This window comes from Sinocyclocheilus rhinocerous, unplaced genomic scaffold (genome assembly GCF_001515625.1).
Source record: "Sinocyclocheilus rhinocerous isolate Xijiao unplaced genomic scaffold, SAMN03320098_v1.1 scaffold254, whole genome shotgun sequence".
NCBI classification, from domain to species: Eukaryota; Metazoa; Chordata; class Actinopteri; order Cypriniformes; family Cyprinidae; genus Sinocyclocheilus; species Sinocyclocheilus rhinocerous.
This window is the reverse complement of record NW_015628690.1, coordinates 871,961-888,804: the sequence shown is the minus strand read 5'-3', so window position 1 is coordinate 888,804 and position 16,844 is coordinate 871,961. Positions and strand designations below refer to the sequence as shown.

The 16,844-nt window shown below is 37.2% G+C and overlaps 1 protein-coding gene across 1 annotated transcript; it reads left to right on the top strand.

Moving 5' to 3' along the window:
- Positions 1–1,443: 1,443 nt before the first annotated feature.
- Positions 1,444–11,915, top strand: LOC107738136 (matrix metalloproteinase-14-like). The gene is made up of 10 exons (XM_016549834.1): positions 1,444–1,998; positions 7,230–7,378; positions 7,779–7,901; positions 8,268–8,575; positions 9,042–9,203; positions 9,604–9,770; positions 9,861–9,999; positions 10,078–10,228; positions 10,311–10,426; positions 11,357–11,915. Exons 1-10 carry the CDS (start codon positions 1,912–1,914, stop codon positions 11,800–11,802), a joined length of 1,848 nt encoding a protein of 615 aa, XP_016405320.1. The 5' UTR covers positions 1,444–1,911; the 3' UTR covers positions 11,803–11,915.
- The last annotated feature ends 4,929 nt before the right edge of the window (positions 11,916–16,844 follow it).

Below are 16,844 nucleotides of genomic sequence, written 5' to 3'. Positions count from 1 at the left end.
TTTAAAATGAGTACTAAACCTGTATAAAAATAGTTTTCAGAATTACATTTACAAATGCTGCACCTAAGAGGGTCACGTGTGCAAGCTCACTAACAGGGTAGACTATTTGTAAACTTCACCAAGCTGGACTTTATGGCAAGGGTGGCATTTGGTAACTGCTTGTATCCAAGGCCAAATCACCACGTCACAAAATCTGCAATACTACTATCCCTGAAAAACCTTGGATCTGAGCAATGGAAAAAGTTATATGGCCTAATAAATCATCTTTCACTGTTAGTGAAACTGATAATAGACTGATAATAGCACATACGAACAACTTCAAGTTTTATGAACACCAGGATGTTCAAATAGACCTCATGTTGCATTCAAACCTACCTTAACATCATTGAACCTTTCGATAGAAGTAGATTTTCACACAAATCTGTTTAGGACAGCCCAGCAACAAGGATGGAAGCTCTTCTAAAAGTAAAAGGAACGCTCCTTATTAGACACTTGATTTTAATATACACTGAACAAAATTATAAACACAACACTTTTGTGCCACACCTGTGAGGTGGATGGATTATCTCGGCAAAGGAGAAGTGCTCACTAACACAGATTTAGACAGATTTGTGAACAATATTTGAGAGAAATAGGTCTTTTGTGTACATAGAAAAAGTCTTAGATCTTTGAGTTCAGCTCATGAAAAATGGGGGCAAAAACAAAAGTGTTGTGTTTATAATTTTGTTCAGTGTATTTTTCTCTTATGTACGAAACATGCAATGACAGAATCTTACCAGTGTGTGGCAGTGTTGAACCTTAGCTCATAGACTGAAGACAAAAACTGGTGTTTTTTTTACAAACAATATACTGTACTTCAGTTTGCCACTGAAATGCTGTTAAATCATAACATAATGGACTATGGAGCCTGGATAAAATACACCACTGTAAACATATTTAAAATCGTCCCAATCTAAAAATTGTATTAAACCAATCAATAAATCAGAGTTAAAGGGAATACACTTTTTTTCTATCATGGTGGGGGACTTTCCAATGACATATATACACACCCATTTTTAATTCACGGCTGTCACAATAACATAAACAATAACATAAAAAAGGCAAATTAAATTAAATTAATGCCCTGGCATTATGCGCATATTTTTCCATTCAATCAGTTGAAATTATTAATTTTGTCATGCTTGCTTGCTTTAGCAATGTTTTGACCAGTCATTGAAGTACCGCAAACAGACAGATGGTAAACACCAAACGAATGTTAAGCAAAACCATGAATTAAAATGGCAAAAGCTAAACAATAGCCTAGTTAAAGGAGAAAAACTATGGCAGATGAAATATTTTCTCTGTCCACAAGGTCAAGCCAAGCAACGCAGAAGAAGGTCGTCTGGAAGGCCATTAAGTTCGAGCAGTTGAAGGGAGCGGGATGGGCTAATGTTGAGGAGGGAGGGCTTTGGCTTTTCAGGATCAGTTTTTTTGGCAACACCTATCGAGCGACCACGTCTACAGCCCGGAGAAAGGGGCTGCCTGTGCATATGAAACCGAAGATTTGAACCAACTAGCGCAATGACAGAGAAATAAGACAAAGAGAAATTTCGCAAGGAAAACTGTTCATCTTCATACCGCGTTCTCTCGATGCAACATTTTCAGCGCTTAGCTAAGCAGTATGATTTTAGCACTATAGAATATCAGTCACTGCGATGCACTAGTAATCTATAGCAGTAATTGTTTACATTTTGATAAACTTAAGCATTCTCCTTTTCTCCTGGAAAAGTCAAAGTTCTCGTCGTTTTTGTACCACAAAAGTGGTAGGCGCTAGTTTTTTTTAAGCGTGGTTATGTTTTGACAGTTGCAAGAGCAGCCAAACTTTATTAAGATTAATAAACGTGTTTTCAAAAAGGACTCATCGACAGAAGAATGATTTGGAGCCGGTTAACGGAGCTGTTGCTCCTAATATTTGTGTGCGCGCACAGATCGTCCTCAAAACAAGACATGAAACCTGAGGTGAGTATCCTGCATTTTTCTCAAGATATTTATTAGTTACTGATAACACATCCTGATCTGTTGTGCGGTGGCAGATGTTTTACTATGTCTGAATATCACCTCTGCATAATAATAATAATGTAAATATATATATAAAAAAACTTGCATATCACATCATATTGCAACTGTATAACAATTAGCCTATGTGCTAAAATCCATAGAAATGAACTACGTCAAATATAATAATAAAAACTTTTTTTTTTTTGACAATTGTTAGCCTTCTATATAAGACTTTACAAACTACTTTAGTACATGCATGCCAAAACACGTGTGACCTTCACTGAGGTGGGACAATTCTTGACTTATAAAAACAGACTGTATGATATGAGACTGATAATTAGGGGTCCTTAATTTAAAGTCTTAATAGTGTAAATCTCACAATACCTGTCAAGAACAGGTGGGGTCATATTTCACCACAAAATCAGGAAATAAATTCTAATTGGCATAAAGAAAATAAAGCCTATTTGCATTGACATTAAACACATTTTCATGTACAATTTAAATTTTAGAAGCACAAAATGTAAAAAATCTCATTCTCGTTATGGATTTGTACATGTCTGGGTCTTATTTCACCCCTCATCTTTAATTTATGCTGATTTAAACAATAATCATAAAATATTACAGTAATTTTAAAAAAAGCCTTCATCAGCTGCCAGTCATTAGCACTGTTCAGTCACATATGTTTAGCTTTAAGAATCTCTGATCTCTCTGCTCACTGATCAAAGTAAACACTTAGAAAATAGAAGAGGAGTGAAGGATTCTGAATTAAGGTCAAGTGAGAGACTGCAGAGAATGAAAGATGCTGAGGATGCAAAAAAGAACGACCAATTACCACAAGAAAAGTCATGCCAGTAATGTTGTGGTCAGATTGTGGATGGATATGCTGAGGATGAGTTTGGGGGGAAAAGGTTTTTCTGCTCCTATAAGCTGCGGGATTTAATGGATGACATCTGTCCTTAGTTACGGTCAAAAAAGAGAAAAGGGGTTTAGACAGGGCGGAAAACTCCATATGGGCTCTTTTCTTCCTCTCTTTCTCCACTTTGGCTAACAGGAAGTCAACTGCAGGAAGTTCTCCTAATTCCTTTAGGATATCCTTAAGTTATAGACTCATGCACACCTGTGGTTTTAGACAATATTAGTGTCAATATCCTCGTCCCTTTGTTGTACTCCTACACAAACCATGACATGGTATTTTTAGTACGCTTCTCGTCATTGACAGCAATGGTCATGAATAAATCACCTGAAGAACTTCTAGGGAGTTTTGCATCATAGTACTTTATTGGGATGTGCAATTGGCCACATATGGCTAGTCACATCCTTTATAGGACAGAACCATAGGAAATGGCCAGGGGATTTTTCCATTCTGCCTTGACCACATGGCTTTAGAACAGATGTGAGATGATGCCAGCAGTTAGTGATGTAGTGTCAAAGCGTAAGGAAGGAAGTGGGATGTGGAAGGGGGTGGCATATTACAGAAAAGAGACACAAAGAGATGGGGGGAAAAAATGGGATTGATCTTTTTAGGCAGGAAATGTGGTGGGGTGTGAATGATGCAAGTCTGCATAAAGAATAGAAGTTATTGTAGGCTGAAAAGTGATGTCATTTCAGAAGCAAGAGAATAACAGAAAAATGAAAGGCTGAATTGGGCTACAAATTGTCCAGTTCCTGTGTCACTTAAGGCGAAACGACCCACAGACTTTTGCAGTAGGTCTGAAAAAGTACTGGAAAGATAATTCCCAACATCCTATCCTATTTAATAGTAATGATCCTATTTTGCACTTTCCATTAGAATTTTTTTTTCATTAAACAGCCAAGTGCCTCAGGTGCAAAAATCTGATCCACTGATCTATAAAATACATGGAAAGATGATTATAACTAGTAACTTCAGACATTTTCCACCAAGCATCCAATTACAAATAATTGAAATAAAATAATGAAATTGGAATACATTCTTCCTTATAGAACCACTAATCAGTAGCATAGAATTTATTCCACATTTAAATGAAATACAAGGAATTTAGGGACTTCATAGTGCATGAATTTGCAGAGTAAATTTTTTGTTTTCGTGATAGGTAAACTTCAGTGGTAAACTTGTGGTAGTGTAAACTCCAATGGATCTTGAGTTGATGTTGCGGTGTTGATACATTTAGCCAGCTGTTGAGGTTCATTAGCGTAACCTGAGCAGTTGAACTGCATTTTCTTTATGATTTGGCTTCATTGGATTTGGATTCACCACATACTCACGCAGATTCTGTGTTATTCCATTGGCCCAGCGAGAATGGAAGTTGTGACTCATTTTCCCTTAAAATTGCATGTCTTTCTCTCAAGTCTCTCTGATTTTAATGTGCATAAGCGCTCAAACACAATATGGTGCCTATTGCTCCTTTACGTACATCAAAAAAGTCTTGTTCACTGTCATATCTTGCAAAACTTAATTTTCAGGTATATCTCAAGGTAAAATGCCTTTTGAAGGTTGACAGATAATTTCATAAAAAGTCATGACTTTTTCAGTTTTCCATTGCATTGAATGGGATTTATACACCTACCTGCAACCACCTCAATGTGTGAAAGGTGTTAATCTTTTTCTTTATATTAAAACTTAGAAATTGGTTATTGAAATAGGTCTGGGTGGCTATGAGATTAAATGATAAAATATTGCCATTTTGAACACTTACAGTTACAAACCCAACATTGAGGTTTACCAGTATTTGGTCTTGATTTTTAGTATAATGACATAATCATAGACTGGTCATCGATGACCTAGCACCACCTTTTTAGCATACGACAGAAGTGATGGATGGCACAGCCAGTACTTCATGTAAATCTTACATGTCCAAATTGTATTTATAACTTTGGGGAATAATGAGTTAACTTTTCTGTGAAAATTTAAAGAAGCCTTTTTCGTGGAAAAGACAGGAAGTACTAGCAAAAAGAGGTAGACTCTGCCGGGATGAGTTCTAATTTCGAACTTGTTTTTGAGAGATGCAAGAAATATTGCGCAACTGCAAAGACATCACTCGTGATGTGTGTCCTTTTTAAATTTACTACATGTTATTAACCCAACAGAATGGAGTTAAGGTGTCTCTTACCAGAAAGTGATTTAAATTGTATCCAATTTCAGTCACTGGATTGCGTAGGGGACACGTTCATCTATCACAAACTCGGCCATCCCCCACCAATCCATATCCCATTAACAGCCTTTTTTCCTCATATGGATATAACACACTGAACCTTTGTTTGTGCTGTGAAGGACTGAGAGTGAGTCACAGACTCACAATGTCTGATGATATAAAGGAATGGAGAAGAACTTTTGTGGAAGTTCAGAAATATCACAATCCCACAGACGAGAAAAGATACTGGGACAAAAAGAAAAAATAGAGGAATAAAAAAGAAAAATAGAGGAATAAAAGTACAAGAAAACAGGAAGTTCTTAAAAAACAAAATTTCCAGGATTACATCAACTTGGAATACATGCTTTGAAACATCTGACTGTGGACGTAATCACATCTGCTGCTAAGACACACACTCAAAAACACATTCAGCCATTATAAACAAAACATGCTGATCATGCTGAGGAACCTTTCTGTTGACACTTTACTCACAAAGACCGCACAAGCTACAACAGCCAAATCATGTGAGCCACATGTTTTTCTCTGTATGAGCTACAGCTGAATGAGGGTGTGCTGAGGCCCCACAGGGTGTGTCTACATTGTTGCCCTTCATTCCTGCAGTAGTGTGTGAGAGAGAGAGTGCTGGAGGAGGTAGGGAAAGAGGGATTACAGGATAAGGGCCCTGTCTCTGAGGTTTCAATGGTATTAACCAGAAATTCCCTGGGAAATTATTGACTGACAGTTTGGTTTAACTGGAGACAGTGTCTGTCTCCCTGAGGGAGTCACAGACAGATAACATTTCACCTTTCATTATTTCATCTATCATCCTATATTGCTACAAACAGAAATGTGTTTGTGCCGTCACTGACTCAGTTTCAAGATAGAGAAAATGCAGCTTCTTTCTTTTGCCTTAAAAAAAAGGACGGTCATAAATCAGTCTAGACACATACTTGAAATATACGTTTGTTTAGAAGTATTTGTTTAAGTGAATTTTGAATACAAGCCATTGCAATGTGTATAAGTGATTTGTGTTATGAACTGTGGAAAAGAACTCTGCCCAATCCCTTGGGTTCGTGAGTTACACTCCTACCCACACTAAATGAAGTTCTTGTCAACTGTATTCCAGTCAATTCCAATAAATCATTTTCTTAATCAGTTATTTGCCTGGTTTTCCAGTAATAATTAGCATCGAAACGTTGTTAAAACAATATAAAGTGAATTGGAAAAGCAAAATTGCATAAAATAAGAAATATATCTTCAATTGACTTTATTTTTTCTTACCTTGTTGGCAATTTTTTTTCTTGTTTCATTGATGAATCTATAAAAAAAATTTCGGTTAAAAAATGGGGTAAGAAAATATGAAAAAAACAAGATATACACAACCATTCAAAAGTCAGTCATATTTTTGTTTTTGCTCACCAAGGCTGAATTTACTTGACAAAAAAATACAGTAAAAAAACAGTAAAGACAATAATATTATGTTACAATACAATACTTAAATGTTTTCTATCTTTCAAATATTTCAAAATGTAAATTTTTCCTGCAATGGTAAAGCCATTATTTCTCAGTTTCATATGATCCTTCAGAAATATAATGATTTGGTACTCAAGAAAGGTTTCTTGTTGAAAAAGTCTGTGATGCTTTCTAATTCTGTAAGAAAAAAAATCTGGATGTTTTTTTACAGTGTAGAAGTATTTACTGTCACTGTTGATCAATGAAATGCAGCACTGTTAAAATGATTTCTTATCATTCTAAACAAATCTTACAGACACTAAGCTTTTAAATGGTAATGTATTAGTTAAAAACAAAGTTTTTTGTTGTTGTTGTTAAATTGTAACAATTGTTAACAAGACAAAACAGGTACCAGGTGCAGATACCTCCAAAAAAAAAAAAAAAATCAGATAAAAGGAGAAATTTTTGTAATAAAGGTTAATGCCATAGTCATAGAACTAACATCTGCATGACAGTATATCCCCATGCACCTCAACTTGAAAACAGAAAACATTTTAAAATAATTGAAAATTAACAAAAGGTTTCTGTCCAATCACGAGTACCTTTGTCTCTCTTTCTTTCGTGTTCTAGGTATGGCTACAGCAATATGGTTACTTGCCACCCGGTGATCTCCGCACACATACGGCCCGCTCTCCTCACTCCGTCTCCTCTGCCATTGCTGCCATGCAGAGATTCTACGGCCTGATAGTCACCGGAAACATGGATCCTGCAACTCTAGAGTGAGTCAACTACCCACCTGATTCATACAGCAGTGTATTACTGTGAAGTGTAATTAGTGCTTCCATGTCCAGTTCATAACCAAAAAATGGGTCTAGATGATTTTCTCTCCATGGAATCAGTCTTGCATTTTTTGAACACCTGTGGCTAGTTCAAGAGATTCAAGAGCTCATAGATATCTCTGTGGAATTATTTTGGCCCATCAGTTATGTGGTTGTTAGTCATGGAAGGAGAGAATGGAAAAACTAGAGCATTGTGTCAGCAATCCTCCACTGGTTTGCAATGAGGCACGGAAGATGTAGAATATATGAGGACAGAAATTAACGGCCATCCTGTCCAAAATCACTGAAATTAAATCTGTTGTGCGGTGGATGATCTAACGTATTGGATGGTGATTGCCAGGGCAATGAAGAAGCCCCGCTGCGGCGTCCCAGACAAGTTTGGAGCTGAACTAAAAAGCAACCTGAGAAAGAAGCGCTACGCAATCCAGGGACTCAAATGGGATAAAAATGAGATCACATTCTGGTAAGAGACAACTTTAACTCCATTCTGCTGGATCAATAAAAGAGCAGTGCATTTTAAACTGTATTTAGGTCATTTTAGGCACAAAACTCCCGTCCAAACCATTACCGATTAATTGAGGTTTGCTGTCATAAACGTTTAGATATAGCTGTGGCTATGCTTTAGTAAATATGCACCACACTTATGGAAAAGTCATCTTTGGCCTACTATATGATTCTGCTCCACTGCAGCCACAGCCAAAATTCCTGTGTGACTTGTCTGTAATGTAAATCACTTTCTCTCCCCCTTTCCTTCATATATTCCTCTTTTTCCTATGTCCTACTTTTCTCTGATTGCCTCTCCAATTCACCCTTTCTTATCTCTTCTCAGCATACAGAACTACACACCAAAAGTTGGGGAATACGAAACGTTTGAGGCGATCAGAAAAGCCTTCAAAGTGTGGGAAAGAGTTACCCCTTTGCGATTCCGAGAGATCCCTTACAGTGACATCAGAGACAAGGTTGAAGACTTTGCCGACATCATGCTCTTCTTCGCCGATGGTTTTCACGGCGACGCCAGTCCGTTTGACGGCGAAGGAGGATATTTGGCTCATGCTTACTTCCCAGGCAATGGCATAGGAGGAGACACACACTTCGACGCAGCAGAGCCTTGGACCATCGGCAACCGTGACCTTTTGGGTAAGGAGTACAAACACCAGAAGTTAGCGAAAATACTCTAGACCTCCCCTGTTTTTGTCAGTATGGATGGCGGTTCTTGTTTAGACATGAATAAGTGAGTTCATATAAACTCAAAATTGTTTGGTTTGAATATTTGTGATAGAACGAGTGAGGCAAGTCCAGGCAAGTGTTGTGTTTGTGCACACTTTCATTGAATTGGGTTGAATCAACCTTACCTTTTCATGGGAATGTTTGGAACATCTCCATCTGAAAAGCTTTTCTTTGACGTTTCCCTGCTGTGGACTGAATGCCCCAAAACAAGCTATGAAAGAACAGAATAATAGCTCTCAGCTGTCATTCTGTGCTATCTATTCTTAGTGTCTCAAAATAGTTGTTTTTAAAGTGCGCTGCACAATTATACAGCATGCTACTTAAGGTTAGCCAAATCTGACCTGTGCTGACATGGTTATCTCTTACTTTCATTCAGGTAATGATGTGTTCCTGGTGGCTGTTCATGAATTGGGTCACGCCCTGGGAATGGAGCATTCAAATGACCCCTCCGCCATCATGGCTCCCTTCTACCAGTGGATGGACACCGAGAACTTTGTGCTTCCTGAAGATGATCGTAAAGGCATTCAGCAGCTTTATGGTAAAACAGTCAATATCATTGCACCTTGAATTGCTAAACCACACCATAGATCTGTCCAAGGCAGGGTTATCATTAACTAAAGCTGAAATAATATATTTACAATGTATTTATAAATCACTTGCACTATAATATTATTTAATTCTGCAGTCAGACCATTTCTCTGTCACAAACCAAATTAGCATTAGCAAATTATTCTGGTTTGCTTTCTAAAGCTTATTCGTTTTGGATAAAATAATCTGCTTGATAAATAAAGCTAACGGAACATTAAATTATACAATTAATACAACTAATAAAACCAGAATTGATGTAACTGAGACTATTTGTTTAATCATTTATTTAAACAGTGAATAGACCAATGCGAATGAACTAATTCACAAAAATGAATTTTTGTGCTGTGTAGGACCAATCACCGGAGACCGTCCAAGACCACCTGTCACCCCGCAGACCCCCCACCACACTCCATATCCCACACCATACGGGCCCGGAGGACCTAACTTTGGTCCTGACATCTGCGAAGGCCATTTTGACACCATTGGCATTTTCAGAGGAGAAATGTTTGTGTTTAAGGTACAGATGGAATATGTGTGTAGGCATTGAGTTGGAGTTGGAGATCATGCAGTATGTGTGTTCATCACAATTCCTGTCCCTGTGTTTTAGGATAAGTGGTTCTGGCGCGTTCGTAATAATCAGGTTATGGAAAATTACCCCATGCCAATTGGACATTTCTGGAGAGGTCTGCCTACAAATATTAATGCTGCCTATGAAAGAGAAGATGGGAAATTTGTCTTCTTTAAAGGTACTAGTCCTCTTCTATTGCATGATTTTGATGGAAAAAGAGTTCAGCTTCAGAAGTAATATCATCTCTGGCTTGCAGGGGACAGGCATTGGGTGTTCACCGAATCGAACTTGGAGTCAGGTTACCCGAAGACTCTGAGAGAAATGGGCAGCGGTCTTCCAAAGGACAAACTGGACGCAGCCCTTCTGTACACCCCTACAGGCAACACCTACTTCTTCAGAGGAAACAAGTCAGTAGCTTTGATATCCCATAATGCAAGGCATGAGAACAAAGGGAGCTTAGATCTGAAACTATTTCTTATCTTCAATCAGATATTATCGCTACAATGAAGACACGCAGTCAGTGGATCCAGACTACCCCAAACTTATGAGTAAATGGCAAGGCGTTCCAGACAACATAAAGGCTGCCTTCATGAGTCGAGATCAAAGTAAGCCTTTCACTGCCTTCTGCTTTTTAAATTAACCTCCAGTCTTTCATAATAATAAGCCTTCTTATTCTGACATGGTTGTTCTTTGTCCATTCTATATCTTAGTATATTGTCAGTCATATGACACATGCACACAGAATTATTCATTAACACAAGAAAACACTTTTTTGCAACCTCTTACTATGTGCTAACAATACACAATACAACACATTTCCAGTTATTCTAAGCATTTGTCTGTTCATTCTAAAAGCAAAAACACTGCGTAATATGATAAAATCACAGCCAATCAGACGTTTTCTGTTCACTCAAATGTTTTGATAGAAATCAATACTTTAAATTAGCAAGGATGCAGTAAACATTGATATTGTCGCACAAGATTTCTTTTTCAAATAAATGCTATTCTTTTGAACCTTCTATTCATCAAAGAATCCTGAAAAAATAGCACTTTCAACTGTTTCCACAATAAGAAATGCTGAGCACCAAAATCAGCATATTGAAGTAATGGCTGCTGAAAATTCAGCTTTGCTTGTGATGAATAAAAAAAAAAAACAGTTATTTCAAATTGTAATAATATTTTACAGTATTACTGTTTTTACTATATATTTTTGCTCAAATAAATGCCCCCTTGGTTATGTTAATATAATAGACACATATAGACATGCACATATATAATTTTTTTTATTTCTATAGCGTTTATCATTTGTGGCGTTGTGCATGGTTAGGACACAAGTCTGACCTGTGTCATTTCCTGACCCCCATTCCCTCCCTTATCCCAGTATTTTCCTGCCTCTCTCTAATACAAGACATACATTAAAAAAAATAAATAAAATAATTACTCTAGTTTTATTGAAACAAAGTCAGGATGTAGGCTTTGGGCCAAAGATCGCTACAATTGTATAGTCCTGACCTTTCCTCTCTTAAATTTTACAGGTTATACCTACTTCTACAAAGCCAATAAGTACTGGAAGTTTAACAACCAGTTATTAAGAGTGGAGCCTGGATACCCCAAGTCTGCGCTTAGGGATTGGATGGGCTGTCCTAATGAGGACTCCAATACAGGTGGTGGAGGCGGAGGAAGTGACCGTGATCGTGAGCGTGAGCGCGAAAGAGAACGTGAAAGGGAGCGGGAAAGAGAACGTGACCGTACACGTGAGGAAGACAAGACTGAGGACGAGGGCAAAAAGGAGGAGACAGAGGTGATCATAATCGAGGTCGAAGACGCACCCAGCAGTGGAGGAGGAGCGGCTGCCGTCGTGGTGCCACTCATGTTGCTGGTCTGCGTGATCCTTACGCTCGGAGCACTTCTCTTCTTCCGCAGGTACGGCACACCGAGACGCTTGCTCTACTGCCAACGCTCCCTACTGGACAAGGTTTAAATGTTTAAGAAGGGATAATGGAAGAAAGGGAAGGGGAGGAGAGGAGAGAATTGAGAATATGGAAGAAGGGGACTTACTAGCAAAGCAAAACCAAAATGAGAAAAGCAATTCTAAAAAAAAATGGTTTTGGTCAAAAAGGGACCCTTTGTTGTTTACTTTAGAAATGATGCCACTCAGACAAATCTCTGCATTTTTATATTTTGTAATTAGTGGTCTTGAACGTTTTGCTTTCACACCTGTGCCAAGTTCTTCCCGCACGCTGTATAAAGGCATACGGTACTTGTTTTTCCCCTGTGTCACTTTCACTTCATCTCTCCCCTCTTCTCTCAATGTCTTTCTCTTCTTTCCCTTCTGGTGTAGCCAATGACGCCAGCTCATCGCTGTTTGTTTAGCCTATTGTAAATGTAATTTTACAGTTGTGATTGTTGTTGTATGTCTGACTCATTGTGAATTCTTACCCTCTGTCGAAAACAGCGTTTGCCCCAACCAGAAGACTTTGTACTTATCTCAGGTTGCGGCCAATGCATATCACATTTCTAGCAGCCTCATGCAACTTTTATAACAAAACCGTACTACCATGGTTTTTGAATGTCATGCCATGTTACAGGGTTCACAGTGATGAAAAACCTGGGAAAAAATTAGAAATGGTTCAACTTTTGTGAAAATTCATAAAAACGAATTAAACTAGATTTACGTTTTTCTAGTCATACTTTAAAATAATTTAAAACATAGTCAGAAATTGCTTTTTGTGAGTGTAATTTCTGTTCATTTTTAAAATCCTTCCAGGATGCATGAACTAGATAAGTCGGTCAGAAGGTGCCATAGTACCACGGTATTCTCTCTAGTACTATATAAATACCTTAGTGCATGAATATCGTAATCATTCTGTACCATGGCATTGCCATCGCTGAACCATGGGACCACCATAGTACTTTTGAAGTGTTCTCCTATGCACAGTGTTACCAGATATCATAAAAGATTATTTGCATTGGCTAATGAAAGGTAATTCTTTTCACTAAAGCAACACGGTTCTGCTCCCACCCCATGCAACTCCCAACTCAGGTTCAGAAACCAAAGTCCATTCCAAAGATAATTGATACTTATCCCACTAACAATGCCTGCAAAGCTGTGCTGTCTGTCTGTGTCCTCCAGTAGTATGGCTTTATATTGTACTGTATTTTTAATAATTACTATTATTGATAATGATGATGTCATTATCATTATGATTATTACTGTTGTTATTGTTCTCCATGTCAAGAATGTGTTTTTTGATTTAAAAAATTGTCATTAAAAATGTCCTGCTGGACAGGCAATAATGTATGTCTTATGAAGTGGCCTTAATTTGGGGAAAAGTGAATGGGTGGGTTTGTATTTTTGAACTGAAATAAATTTTAAAATATATAAATGATATTTTCACTGCTTGTGTTTACAATTATTGAAAACTTGTGGTGCTTTTTTTAAATGGAATCTAAAGTTTGAATAAAAAACAATAATCATAATAATATTTAAATGATGATGATCATTATCTAGAAATAAATTGTGCTTGTTTCAAACCTTTTTTGTTTAAGTCAAAAATAAAATATTTTGTAAGTTTTCTTTGCGGTTTCTTTTTTTGACTTTCTATGTCTGCCAAACATTATACAACATTTATAAACCATTTAAATGGATAACTCATCCAAAAATGAAAATTCTGTCATTATTTACTCACCCTCTCATGTCATTCCAAACCTGTATGACTTACTTTCTTCTGTGGAACACGAAAGAAGATATTTTGAGAAATGTCTGTGTGTTTGTCCATATAATTACCAACATTCTTTAAAATGTCTTCTTTAGTGAAATGTAAAAGAAAGAAAGTCACGTTTGGACACATTTCAGTGAGTAAGCAATGACGGAATTTCTATTTTTGGGTGAACTATCCCTTTAACATGTTTGTTTAGCCCACTCACTCTCCTGCACAACAGAGAGGTGAAAGGAAAAGCAGTTCTCTGTCCCAATCTCCAGCTGCTCCTCTCAACCTGCGTCTGAGTCCAAGACATTTCTTGCCTCCTTCAGCCATATTTTCCCAACCGCTTGTTACCGCCCAGAGTACCCTGTAAGAAGCATATCTCTCATTAGTGCATCTCATCCTGTTCCTCATGACCACACAATAAGACAAACACCCTGCACTTTCACACATAAATTACGATGCCCCCACATAAGCTTATTTCTTTAGCATAGAATGGCTTTTTTTTCTTGTCATTTCTGTCCAAACTTCTATCTCCTCCCTTTTGCTGGCACTTGGAAACACTTGGCCATATAAATGGGACGGAAAACGCAGGTTAGGTCCAAGGATTAAGTGAAACCAGGAATGATTATAATTCTGCAAACCCTTTTGGCACTCTTCACAAGGAAACATATCTCTGTTATAATGCGAGCGTGTGCACTGCGCGCCTTTGAAAATAATTAAACTTCAGATACTCATTGAGGCACAAACATATGTGTGAGAGATGATACTCAATTCAGTGTGTTTGTATCCTTTTTAATGGAGACAGCCGAATGTACTTGCTTTTTGGAATAAGCGACTGGAGATGGATAATGTTTTGGCACTCTGTGTCCAGTCACGAGGCTTTGGGGAAGCGAGGGGGGCGGACGTTCGGAGGCCAACGATCAAGGAGAATTCCATCAACAACATCTGGAATACAAACTGCCTTAATACCAGCACACTGCAGGAGAGAGGGAGGAAAACACGGCTTATCTGTGCACATACTGTTGATGTAATACAAATGATACAAACTTTAACTTGATCAGACATCTGTCTAAACATAAAAGTGCAGTACAATCCAACAAGATACGCAATGACAGGCCTTCAAGGACTGCTTTTGATGTTCCTAAAGGCACTGCGTTTTGTATGTATTTCAGTCAGAGCGTATCCCGCTACACAAGTACTCCATCTTTTTCACTCTGTGCACATTTTCAGCAAGTTCAATCTTTTCCCAGCTGATTCTGCAGTACGAACAACAACCTCAGCACTTTCTGCTCTGCCCACAATTCCCTTCATTTCTCTCTTTTTCTCCAGGCAAGTAGAGTTGAGTTTCCTCAGTTTCTGCTAAGTGACTCATTTCTTTTTCTTAAACAAGGCTTTACTGAAAACATTAGCAGCGCCACAAACATTTCAAGTGTCTCTCTTAAAACACATTCTATCTTTTTTTTTTTTTTGAAGGTCTCTGGGCAAAGAAGAGACTTGCCTGCTCTTTGTGAGCCATTTTACGTCTTCATGCTGCTCTGCTTGTTCAAGTGAAGTCAGTCACATGCTATTTAACACCTCTACTTGACAGGCTGTGTCCACTTCTTTCGATACGGAGAGAATTCCTGTTTTTTCAAGCCTAATGGGAAAAAGAACAGACTTTGAAGTGTCAAGTAAAACAGATTCAAAGAATATGCTGGAAAAAGACATTTTCTTTAAAATATGTTTATTTGCTAACTACCAAGCTACATACACTTAATAAAACTTTGTTTTTATACAATAGCAAAAGATGAGATTTTTTACATTAAAGAGGTTAAATAGACAAAATGCACAAAATGTAACTTGGACCATCACTTTAGCGATTAGCCCAACTTATTTTTAGCCATTTTGCTAACCATTTTGGGGAGTTAGCTAGTGAACACTTCCATATATTTATTAGGTAGATAGGCTCTTGTGAATGTTCTCAAAAGGATCTGTTAATGGGGGAAAAAGATTCATATGTAAAGAAAAAAAAAAAATTATATGTGGAATGAACATGAGGCATGTGAGTGTGATGCTCCTAAAATGCAAACACACGTTTTCCACAGCCTGTATGGAATGTAAATTAACATAAATAATGCAAAGCCAAAAAATACAAGTCTTAATGTAGGACACACATATGATTTTTGTTTCATCAAGCCATAAAACAGCGATTCAGAAATCATATTCTGTTCCAATGGGCTTTGTAACACCTACATACAATAGTAACAATGAAATTTGGCAATCTCATCTCTCTAAATACATTCCCATATGTACACAGTGTTGGGAAGGTTACTTTGGAAATGTAATAGGTTACGTGGAAAAAATCATATGTAACCCCCTTTGTAATCCTTAACATTTTCATAAGTAACTGTAATTTAATTACACATTTTTTCTTAGTAACTGTAACTGATTACAATTACTTTTATTTTGTAATTAAATTACGTAATTCCGTTACATGTAACTAGTTACTCCCCAACACTGTATGTACAGCACCATTTTTTTTTAAAGAAATGAATACTTTTATTCAGCAAGGACAAACTGAAATGATCAAAGGTGACAGTAAAAATAAAAATAAATAAATGCATACATAAATAAATAAATTTCTTAATATTAAAAAATATTAGGCAGCACAACTGCTTGCATAATTGATTATAAGATATGTTTCTTGAGCACCAATTTAGCATATTAGAATGATTTCTGAATGATCATGTGACACTGCAGAAATTTCAGCTTTGCCATCACAGGAAAATTTTAATTTAAATTACATTTTAAAATATTGTTGTAAAACATTTACATTTTTCTAAATGTATTGTATTCATATGTTGTATGTACACAGTGTATTTACAGTTTGTGCACCGTTTTATACATGAGTTCTCTTTAGGGATCCATAAAGAACATGTGTTTTGTATGAATATCCTCATTGGAGACCCCGTTTTTACTGGAACATAATATTCCAGCCTCAACTGTGACAATGCAAACACTTCACATATGTTCTGGTACTCAAACACATTATACATCTTGGCATGAGAGTTTGCATTTTGTTACATGCCTGTACAGAATAAATCTAGTTAGGTAATGCTGAGTTTGCTAGAAATGCACATAAAAAAAGAGGCACCTGCATTAACGTGTTGAGCTATGGGAAACATACCATCTACACTTAGACAGGGTGTGGTGTGAGCGGAGCAGGTTTTTTCCCGCTGTTCCAGACAAGAGATTGTGGGGGAAAAACAGGTTATAGGAAGTAAAAAAAAAAAAAAATCAGCATCTCTAAACTCACAGTGTTGGTTCTTTCCCTCCT